Below are 11,535 nucleotides of genomic sequence, written 5' to 3'. Positions count from 1 at the left end.
GTGAATTAAAAAAAAAGAAAAAAAACCCCGCTGTCTTTAAAAATAGTTCTGGGGGGACTTCCCTGGTGGTCCAGCAGTTAAGGATTCGCCTTCCAATGCAGGGGATGTGGGTTCAATCCTTGGGCAGGGAACTAAGATCCCATATGTCGTGGAGCAACTAAGCCCGTGCGCCGCCAAGTAAGAGCCTGCGCACCGCAACGAAAGATCTCGCATGCCACAAGGAAGATCCTGCAACTAAGACCTGACACCACCAAAAAATAAAAAAATCCCAGCAGGATTAAAAAAAAAAAAAGTTCTGGGGATTTCCCTGGTGGTCCAGCGGTCAAGACTCCGTGCCCCCAATGCAGGGGGCCCGGGTTCGAACCTTGGTCAGGGAATTAGATCTCGCATGCTGCAACTAAAGATCCCACATGCCAAAACGAAGATCCCGAGTGCCAACTAAGACCCAGCGCGGCCAAATAAACATTTAAAAAAAAAAGTTGTAATGAGAGCCATACCTTTCCAAGAGTGGGCTTCGTGCTAGAATCATATTGAGACAATGCTTAAAAAAAAAAAAGAAAAAAGCGTAATGTGACTGCTCATGCCCAAGAATGTGTTCAAGCACCAGCAACTTCACTGCCTTTCACCCTTGGGACAATCTCACAGGGCCAGTTTTTCTTAGGAATAAAATCAACATTATTTTACATCAAACAGTGTTAAAACACTTAACACTGGATTTTTGCAGAAATATTTTGAGTAATGAGGATGTGTGGGAATGGATGTTTTGGGTTCCGTGGATTTTCTGATTAAGGAATCACTGAGAAACTAAGGTCTCTCATTCGATGGGATGTACTGGGCGCCTGCTGTATACAAGTTCCTGTGTGTGTTTGCGTGTCTGCATGCATGTGCCGAAAAGGCCCAGCCACTGGGAGGCTGCTCTGGGTGTGGCAAGCCCTGGGCAAGGACCACAGCCTGTCCCTTACGACCTGCTCAGAAAACACGGACCACTGGGAGAGGCTGCACATGGGCTGAGCTCAGGACTCAGCTAGAGGTTACTTTAAAAATGAGAATCCAGGGACTTACCTGGTGGCGTAGTGATTGGTTGAGACGCTGCGCTTCCAATGCAGGGGGCCCGGGAACGATCCCTGGTTAGGGAACTGGATCTCACATGCATGCTGTAAGAGTTCACATGCCACAACTAAGGAGCCTACCTGCCACAACTAAGACCAAATAAATATTAAAAAAAAAGAGAATCCGGATGTGCAGCCCGTTTTCTGTCACCTGCCCCGAGTGGTTGGCACAAAGGGCAAAGCTTCTAAAGGCAGACATATCAGAGTCTGACCCCAGTCCTCCATTTACTAGTTCTGCATTTACCTTGGGAAGTTGCCGAGTCTCAGTTCCCACACCTATAAAATGGAATCAAACCTCCATCGGAGGTTGTGGAAAGGATTAGAAATAAAGGTGTAAAGCATTTTGCATAGTGTCCTATGCAGAGCAGCCATTTAGTAACTGATAATTGTAACTATTAGTTTCTTAAAGGGTAAGTTCAGAAGAAATTTGAGTTGAGACCCAGTTAATTTAAGTTACACCAACAATTTTACTTATAAATGCATTAAATTTGGGGGACTCTTTCTAGCTTTCTTCCCCAAATATTAAATAAGCTACCTCTTAACCTCTCTGTGGTTCAGTTTGCTCATCTGTAAAGTAGTGACAATAACAGTACTTTGTAAAAACTAGTAAGTTAATATATAGGCAAATCTCTTAGAACAAGGCACATTGTAAGGGCTGTATAAGTGTTAACTATTATTATTGCTACCATATAAACACTCTTAATTGCAGATAAGCCATAGTTCTCATAAACTAAAGCTAGAAACACCTCTGAACAGGGCTGGGGGCACAGGCCTGTCCTTGCCTTATAAGTTGGCGCTGGATAAGGCCCGGGTTCTCGGGGGATCCTCATTCCCCCCCTCTGCAGATGAATATTATCCCTGTTCCTTTGCCTTTCCCCTCCCAACTCTGCAGAAATACACTCCAGTACTCAACAAATATTTGCTAACAGGTCAGCGGTTTTCAGGAGGGAGAAAGTCAAATTCAGGGTGGGTTGGGGACTCATTCAGGGGCCCAGCAGCACCAGGAGCTTAACAGCAGGTGGAGAAAAGCCTACGTTCTCCAGCTATTTCAGGGTCCAGTCCTAACGCCATATCTCCCCGCTCTGTGCACCTCCTTCCTCTGTGCTGCCTCCACCGTCCTGAGTGGATCTTCTCCAAGAGCTGCCAACCTGGAGCAAACAGCAGAGGCCAGGTGGGAATGCACTGACGGGTGCCCCTGACTCTGGCATCTGAGCATGAGCTGTGCTGAGGCCACAGGCTGGCTTGGGCTGATGACCTGGGCAGCCCACAGCCCACTGAGATGGAGGTGAGAGCAGAAATGTGGGCTTGTCTTCCTCACCCCACGTAGCCTCTGCTCCAAATAAGCTTTGAAGTTTCCCCTGATTGGTTTTGGTGCCGACACCAAAGGGAGCCACCACGGGCCTAGTACAACTCCATCCATAGCTAAGGCTTTGGGGGCATGATAGAGGAGGGGAGAGGAATGGCGGCAGGTAGGGAGGAAGGCGAATGCAGGAGCAGGCCCTCTTCCACCTGAGAAGCGGCTGGAGATGAGCCTTGCTTGGGTCTGAGTGAGGCTAGCGCGCATTGGCAGCCTGAGCTCTTCTTACAGAGCGAATAGTCCCTTCTCTTCCCTGCCCTTCTGGTTCTCCTCGGCTCACTTATCTGAGTTTGGAAGACTCCAGTGGTCACCAGCATTGTCAACAGATCTTCTCAAATGCAGGACTTAAAGCCAAGAATTGCTAGCCCAGTATCTTGGTTTCGCTGAGCACCAGATTCTTGTCTGCAGCCTGGATGATAAACTACTTAATGCAGAGGACGCTTAAGGAGATAAAATGAGATAATATAACTCACCCTGCCATGGCACTCTGTCCAGACGGCACCTTATCACACCGGGCTGCTGCGATCTGTTCACACGAATATCTCCTCATCTCCTCCCGTTTCTCAGGCAACTGCCATGACTTATTCACCTGGCAGTGGTAGGCATTCACCAAGTTAAACAAAACTGACCTACAGGCCAGAGCTGGTCTACAGGTGGGTTTTATTTTGCCTGCAGAGTATGTAAAGGAGTTTTGATTTGTTGTTGAAATCAGGAGATTCATACACAAACCTGGACTGCCCAGTTTCTCTGGAAAATTTAAAAGATGGGGCTTCAGGGCCCATGTTCCTCCCGCTTGGAGACGATCTGCTAGCACTCAGGAGGGGCTGCTCCCTTTAGACAGATGCTCTCCACTCTGTCCTCTCCATCACTCCTCCTCCTCTCACCACTGAATGGCTTCCACTTTACGCATTGATTCCACCTGCCTGGTCCCTGTAGGCAGCTGAGTTCGCAGCTCCTGCTGGTGGTTTGGGCAATAATGAAAGCAAAGGTCTCCACCTACCCCACCAAAGAAAGTTTCGATACATGCTTGCTGAAAAGGCAGCATCTGGGTCTTGCCAGGCAAACAGAATGTACTACACCTCTGGAGAGAGGCCATCCCCACAGACGTACTCTAGACAACCCAGCTGCTCCCTGGGTGGCCAACGGCAGTCATGTTTGGTTCATCTGGCTGCCATCAATCCTTCCTGGGGTCCACCCTCTCTGGTGACAACAGGTGATGACGTGCCATTTGTTCAAGAAGAGAGGGAAAAGGTGGCACTGGCTTTATCGAGCCCCTGTCAGGCAGCAAGGAAAACACTTCTGGCCTTCACATGCAACTGTTCTAGTCATTATCACCAGGAAACCGACCCAAACATCCAAGGACAAAAGGAAAGAAAGGGGTGGCGGAGGCGGCAAGGAGCGCATCACTCCAGGCTGAGGCTCGCAGTGGGCACGAGGGGCACAACGCGGAGGGGCAGACTCAAGGGGCTTGGAAGGGCCTGAAGCTGGGGCTGTGGCAGGAGGCACGGGCGCAAGAAGGGCAGCTGCCACATTAAAGTAGCGAGCTGTGCGCGAGCCCAGGGAGTGAGGGCCCAAAGAAACAGTTAATGGCTTGGGGCTCCTGCTTCAAGAAGAACAAGCCACTGCAGTAGTGAACAGCACCCATGTGGGGAGGACACAGATGGACGGGCACCACCACCCACCCTGATGTTTAATGTGGGATGCAGTTAACCCCTAGAAGGGGGACTCCGGAATAGAAGTTTTCAAAGTAGATCCCCCTAATCCCCCAGGACAGCATTTTACAAAACTGATTCAACAGAGCTGCTCTGGTGATGGGGGACGGACAGGAGGCCCCAGCCTCACCCTAGCACTCCCCTTACAGGGCTCCACAGCGCCAAGGAGCACAGTTCAAAGATCACTGAGCTTGAGTAAAAGCACCTCTGCCTTTTACAAAGCAGAATAAGCCTCCCCGAAAGAGAATTCCTAAGAGGCTAAGTGTTCCTACAGAGATGAACAGTTCCACTTCCTGTTGCCACTTTGTTACTATTTATTGAATGAGGCAGTAATAGACAGAATGGAAAACGACACAGAATCCATGCTCTGCTACTGGGGTCTTGCTTTTCTTCTTCTTCTTCTTGGCAATTTCTCAAACTATTAGGAGGTTATTTCACCACAAAGGAACACGGACTTTAAAGCCCCTGGACAGTTTCACAACGACGATAAAAAATAATAATTAAAAAAATAACAAATTGTAGAACTAGGGCTGTTTTATGTAAATTTCCCCTCCCTCCCCCATTACGTACAGAAAAAAACATACAAAGAACATTGGATAGTTTTATATAAAACAAGCAAATACAAGAATCTGAAACTTTTCTCAAAGGCTGAGCAAGATGTGAAGAATCTTTTAATGTCGCATTAAAAGAAAAAAAACATTAAATACACTATCACACATGGGGGGCCCGGGAGGAGGGAGGAAGAGTTGTCCCTGTACTCAAGGAGCAGAGATTTGGCCTGTCAAAGTCAGGTGAATTTAGCCGCTGGAGACTTGGGGCTTGCAGCTGAGAAATCACAGAATTTAGTTACAAGAACACCCAGACCAATCAACACCTGTGAGAAGGAAGCTGTGCGGGGACCCAGGCCCAGCAGGATGCACCTGGGAAAACTGCAGGGTTCCTTCTGAAACAGGGCCTGATCCAGGAGTGCAGGAAGCACCCTCAGCCCTCTCTCTCTAACTTCCCCCAGCGTGACGGCCAACCTTCCACGAGCCAGGTGCCCCCGTCAGTTTCAGTCTCCTCTGTTAAGCTACAGAAAGTTACAGGAAAGGAAAAAATTGCTCCCATTGGTGTAACCTGGTCTTTGAAGATTTTTCTCTCCCTCCTTCCTTTCCCCTTCCAACCCCTCCCACCCCCCCCATTCTCTCCCCACCACGCACACACTCACAAGCACACTTAACACGCACGCACTCCTCAAACCCTTAATACTTCTGTTACCTTCAATTCATATACACGACCAATTCAGGACTGACCTTAAAACCAAAGTGACATGTTAATAGTCATGAGATCAAGAAGGTTTCCTCGGGAGGGGAGGAGATGGGAGGCTGAGGAAAACCCTCTCACCCCTGCCTGGGAGTTTTAAGGACGTTCACTTGCCCGTGGCAAGGTCAGCACCTGGGCCAGCCCGAGGAGCGTCCCAGATGCCAGACCACGAGGCCCTGGACCCTGCAAGCACAATTTCTGGACCTCACCCCATTCTGGAACATCCTTCCTCAGGCAAGTCCAGCAGGGAGAGTTCTGGGTGGCCACTGGGAGGCAGCTTTGGTGAAGGGCATGGTCACCTCTGCCTGAGTTTGTCAGTAGCTCAACGCATGACCCTGGTATGAACAAAAACCGGTGGCTGTGTCTGGCCACGTACCCAACACCCACTAAACTGGGTGAATTATTTTTTCCACAGCTCACCTTGATCTCATACAGATAATTCCATGCGGGTTTCATACATACATTATATATATATATATATATATATATTTTTATATATATATATATATACATATACATACACACACACGTATACATACACACATATACATACACACACACATATATATACTTTATATATATATGTAAATGCGTATATCCATATGTACACATATACATATATTCACACTCACACATACAAACACGGAACTATACACACGTTTTCGCAGAAAGAAGTCCTTGCCACAATTTGGCTTTTTGGGGACAGTGAAATTGACAACGCAGTATCTTGTTCCACCAATCCCAGAAAATCAAGAGTGGTGCTTTAAAAAAATGCAATTCCAAAATCCGCTGCCTTTCTTCCTTTTTAAAAAAAAGGTTAACAAAACTTTTCTTCCAAAGTCGAGAGACTTAATTTCATTTGATTGCACCTCTGCAAACGTGTAAAAAATTTTGAAGTAGACTAGAAAACGATGCCATGATATGGCTGCATGTCACTGTTCCAACGTCACCACCTCCACAGCCTGGCCGTCCATGGTGACTGCGCTGTCCGATATCCTGGTGGTCACAGGGGCCATGGCCACCTGCACCGGCCCATTGCCCTGGGCGAGGCTGGTTACCACAGTCTGGTACATGCTCACAGGGATCTGGACCAGTCCTGGGGAGACAAGGGGAGACGGTTGGTGGGGATTGGGTGCAGCTTCCCAGATGCTGGCTGGACAGGGCAATGAGCTCCAGCCCTCAGAGTATCACTGTCTGCAGCCTCAGGTAATTGCACACCCACTGTCCAGGCACGAATACAACCCTTTTCTCACCCCATTTTAATTCTTTAAAACAGACTATCAGGAAAGAAAATTTGGAGAAATTGTAGAAACATGCCTCAGAACAGGGCCTCCCCAACTTGCCAAGAGATGACCCTGCCTGCCGGCCTACCTTCAACTTTAGGAAGCATACACAGGCCCATCAGGTGTGAATTCTCCTCTCAACAAGTCCATCTCTTCTGACTGCCTTCTTCTCCAGGAAAGGCCACCATTAATTTTCTCTGATATTCTGCTACACTGACTTCTTCAACCCTCTGGCTGCCTATGCTCGTTTCTCTCAGCTTGAAAAAACTTCTCCCTCAATCCTTTCCTGTCTTCTGGCCATTATCCCTCTCCTCAGAGTCAGCTTATTTAAAAGAGAGAAAAAAAAAAAAAGCCTAGGTAATTAGTTTTCTGATATTAGATTTCATAGACCAGTAAAATTTTTAAATACGTTCTGGGGTCAACTTTAAAAAAAAAAAAGACCTCCAACTACCTCCTAATATCACTATTATTTTAGAAAGGAGGGTTTAACAGAAAGAAAGGAGGAAGCAAATAATTTCAGAAAAGGGCAGTCCTCCCTAAGAAAGGAAAGTTGATAATTTTATATAACATTAAAAAAAAGATTTCCAATTAAATAAGACAGAATAAATGCACATATAAAATTCCTCTTCCTTCTAAAATAAAAATTATAGTGAAGGAGGAAAAAAAGATATAAATGAGGGATGTCAACATATTTCTGGAAGATGCAAAGCAAATGTAAAGGCGTTCTGACTTATCAGAGAAGGGGAAGCTGCAACTCCTGTGTCCCAGAGAGCTCAGGACATGGAGGCTCAGCCACTGCAGAACGAGAGGAAGAAGCCAAAAACAGGCGTTAGCTGACAGCTTGTATTCAACTGACTGGACCAGCGGGTCCCACCAACCCCAACACCCAGACCTTTGTTGACAGGACATCTGAAGTTCACCCACTGTATTGAGAAACTGACCCGGGGAGGCTGCAGGGAAGACCTACGGTGACATCTGGTGGGTGGGGAGGTGAGGGGAGGGGGGTGCGGAGACAATGAAAAACCTGGCTTGCGGCCCTAATATTTACCACCCCAAGGCCTACAGGCCACCCAGCTCTGCCCTGCATACCCCAACTATCAGTGTTTCAGTGTTTCACTCTTAGGGAACACAGAGGGAACAGAGACGATGTGGGGAGCAGAAAAAAACAAAAACGAATGCCCCCAAACTCTAATATCTTCAGAGAGAAAAGGCTTGTATCATAAAAGTGGACAGCTTTATTAAAAAGGAATGAGAGAAAACTTCTTTAAAAATCAAATAGATGAAATCCATGCCACAGAAAGATCAGAAGGTTAAGTCAAAGAAATCTAGAGAGCAGGAAAGGTTAAAAGGTGGAAAGCAGGAGACCTTAAGAGGTCCAAGCTCTGATAAAAGAGAATTCCGAGACCAGAAAAAACAGAAGGTAGGAAATCATCAGACATGTTGTAAGTAAATTTCAAGAACTGAAAAATGTGAGTTTCAGATTGAAAAGGCCCACTAGGTGCCCAGCAGGACAGATGAAAAAAGATCCAGACGCTAAGACACAGCTTTGCAAAATTTCACAACACCAGGGATAAAGCAAAGCTCCCAAAAGATTTAAGGAAAAAAAAAAATCGTCATATACAAAGAACTGGAAATCATAATATTGTGGGACTTCTCAAAAGCAAGCCTGGAGGCTAGAAGATGATGGAGCAATGTTTTCAAATGTCTGAGAGAAAATGCTTTCAGCCTAGAATTCTCTCTCCAGACCATATATGAAGTGACACCCAGGTCAGTTAAGCGTGGGGGCAGAATAAACACATCTGCAGACTTGTACGGGCTCTAAAAATTGGCCCGCCATGCACACTTTCTTTCGAAGCTCTGAAGGATGTACCCTACAGAAACGAGAGAGAAAACTTAAGAAATAAGTGGCCGTGGGGTCTAGGAGACAGAGAATCCACTGTAGGGAGCGTGGGGGCAGCAGGAGGGCCCAGGAAGGGGGCTGTGCAGCACGTCTGAGAGGACAGGGGGGAAGTGGCATGAGCTCGTGGGATAAAGTACCTCGAGGGGTCTTCCAGAATTGGGTAGAACCGGTGATTACTCCTTAAAAAGTAGAAGAAAAAAAAAAGCAAGGATTAACCATACCCACTCGTCTTGGCAGTGAACAATTTTTTTTTTGAACAATTTTTACGTTTATAAAATTTTATGTTTCTAACAATATAAACATAGAAACTGAGTTATCAAAAATTGATAACAAATAACGTCTCAACTCAAGACTATTGTTTAGAGCAATAAAGATACATACCAGAAAAAAGAGCATGAAGTGTTGCCCTTGGGGTACAAATATTTTTTTTTAAAGGCTTTTAGTCCTTTTTGTCATTTAAAACTATGTATCACTTTGATGAAAATAAAAATTAAAAAATTTTAACAGAATATTTCCTAATGCAAAAAAAAATCAAACATAAAATAAAATGTTATTTTACAATGTCAAATTGTATCTAATTGTTTTCTAGGGGTAAGTGTTGCCAGTTTAGAAATAAGTATTCTATGATGCAACCTGAAATGGGGCTTGAGGTTCTGCTTTGTCGACATTTTTGGAAATCCAGGCTCACCCTGGTGTGTGTTAATGGAAATGCAAGGCATGGCCCACCATCCTCACACTTGAGATGCTGGGACCTAAAAGGAGGAAGGAGGAGGCCAGCTCAAGCAGGCTGAGGGGCCACGGCACGCACTGGCTTCAGAAGGCTGTCGGGTTCAATTTCTTTCATCTAGCCCTTTGCAAATGGCTCTTACATGTCTCTAATCAATTCCTCTTTCCGTTCACCCCCCTTCCTGCCACCTGTTATGTTTCTATAACTCGTCATTCCCCAACCTCAAATTTTCAAATCCCCTGATGTTAAAAAGGTTCACAAAGCCTATAATAAAGTTCAAATGTTGGGTATGGTATTCAGAACCTCTTGTGATTTGTCCAGTCTCATTTCCCTTACTCCCTGTGCTCTGGGTATCACCCTGGACTATTCTCAGTTCCCCAACATATTGGTCACATTCCTTTCTCTGGGCCTTTGCTCAAGTTGTACACTAACTAGAATTCCCTTACTGCCCACTCCTTCCCCTTTAAAACCCCTCTTGGAAGCCTATCCCAGCCCTAGTCAATACTGATAGCAGCCTCCTTGGGGTTCTCAATAACCACTCGACAGTGGGGTATAATCTGGCTTGGCCCAGTTAATGTATGTAGATAGGCCTTCCCACTAGACTGAAGGCTCCTTCAAGGCCAGGCTTGGCTCTGGTTCATGTTCTATTCCCCACAGTATGAGGTACAAGGTGTGCCAAACACTGGCATCAACACGGCCTCAAGGGCAGCAGGCCAAGGGACTCTATTGTTGGCCTCGACCAACATGCAGCTGGGCTCTACTCCCCAGGGTCTAGACTCCAGGCATGGGCCTGAGTGTATCTGAAGACCAAATGACCCCCTTCCATCACCCCAGTGTATCTTGATCATCTTCACTTTCATCCTCTCTTCTGGTCACAACAGAAAAAGTTAGTGAAATAACCCAAAATGCCCTGTGGCAAAACCAGGACACCTCCAAAGAACCCACATGTTAGTAAACAGCAACCAAAACCAGAAGCAAAGATCAGTCTCATTTCACTGTTGTTGCTTATGGGCTTGATTCAGTTCCAAAAGCTCCAAGCTTGGGGAACAAGTTACATACTTTACAAATACAGTGAATACTATGGGTGGGGAGCTTCTTCCTGACTATGAGCGACCGTCCTGGGTTAGTGATGGGGTGGAGAGAACCTTGAAGAACTGTGAGACTTAAATCTCTTCCACCCTGGCTTACGATGTGTTTGGGTTACCTAGGGTGCGGGTCCATGCCCAACACTGTTGTTAAAACACTTTTTAGTATCGTGGAAGATTTTCCCCAAAATAAAATGGAGAAAGGTTCAAATGCAAAACTACAACACTGCTATAACCAGAATGATCTTTTGAACACAAACTGATCTTGTTGCACTCTTTTACAATTCTTCAGTGGTTTCCAATGGCCTGTGTGGGATGTAAAGTCCAGATCCCTTTGCAGGTATTTCAACCCTTCACATCAGCCCCTGTTGCTCAGTTCAGCCTGGTGATCCATGAATCCTCACCCACTGTACATTCCAGGCAGGTGAACTATTTGATTGAGGTTCTCTCCACACACACCTCCATGGTGTGCACACACTGTGACTTCTGCCTGGAATGACTGTCCCTGGCTTGTTCCTCGAATGGGCTTCTATTCTTCCTTCAATAGTCAGCTCCAATCTCTCCTCCTCTGTCTTAGCTCCTCTTTCCCCAAGGGCCCACAGCACTTTGCACTGGCATCCATGGAGGCAATGGTCATATTCTTTATCACTGTTTGCATGTCTTATCTCCAAGGAGACTGTAAATTCCTTAAGGGAGAGATGGAGTCTCCATACCTGAGTCCCTAGCGATCAGCAGGTGCTCAGTAAATGTTTTCTACAGTCATGAATGAAACCTGCCTTCTGAGGTTTCACAGGTGTCCTCGCCTAGGGACTAAATGACTGAAGTGGGTGAGTCTTCAGGTGATCAGGCTGTTTCAGAATGGGAGCTCTCAGTCCAGAGAAAGCAATACAAAAACAACTACACTCAGAGCTCATCCAAATAAAACCATTTTTAAAGATTTCACCTTCTGTCCTTCACCTCACATCAGGGAAGGAGTAAATTTGACCTCTACAACTGGGTGATAAAATGACTCCCATACAAAGCTGTCTCGAGAGTGAGTGACTGGTGACAGCGACTACAT

The 11,535-nt window shown here is 46.2% G+C and overlaps 1 protein-coding gene across 2 annotated transcripts in view; it reads right to left on the bottom strand.

Moving 5' to 3' along the window:
* Positions 1-5,368: 5,368 nt before the first annotated feature.
* NRF1 (nuclear respiratory factor 1) overlaps positions 5,369-11,535 on the bottom strand; it is a 136,230-nt gene continuing 130,063 nt past the window's right edge. The window contains exons 12-13 of one of the 2 annotated variants that reach the window (XM_060020872.1): positions 8,801-8,842; positions 5,369-6,576 (exon numbers count right to left, since the gene is read on the bottom strand). In XM_060020872.1, the coding sequence (XP_059876855.1) occupies positions 6,413-6,576; positions 8,801-8,842 (206 nt within the window). In that variant the 3' untranslated portion in view covers positions 5,369-6,412. The remainder of the gene's footprint in view (positions 6,577-8,800; positions 8,843-11,535) is intronic. The other variant, XM_060020873.1, reaches the window with a different exon arrangement.

This window comes from Delphinus delphis, chromosome 9, assembly GCF_949987515.2.
Source record: "Delphinus delphis chromosome 9, mDelDel1.2, whole genome shotgun sequence".
Taxonomy (NCBI): domain Eukaryota; kingdom Metazoa; phylum Chordata; class Mammalia; order Artiodactyla; family Delphinidae; genus Delphinus; species Delphinus delphis.
The sequence above is the reverse complement of the archived record's forward strand: the minus strand, read 5'-3'. Positions and strand labels throughout refer to the sequence as shown.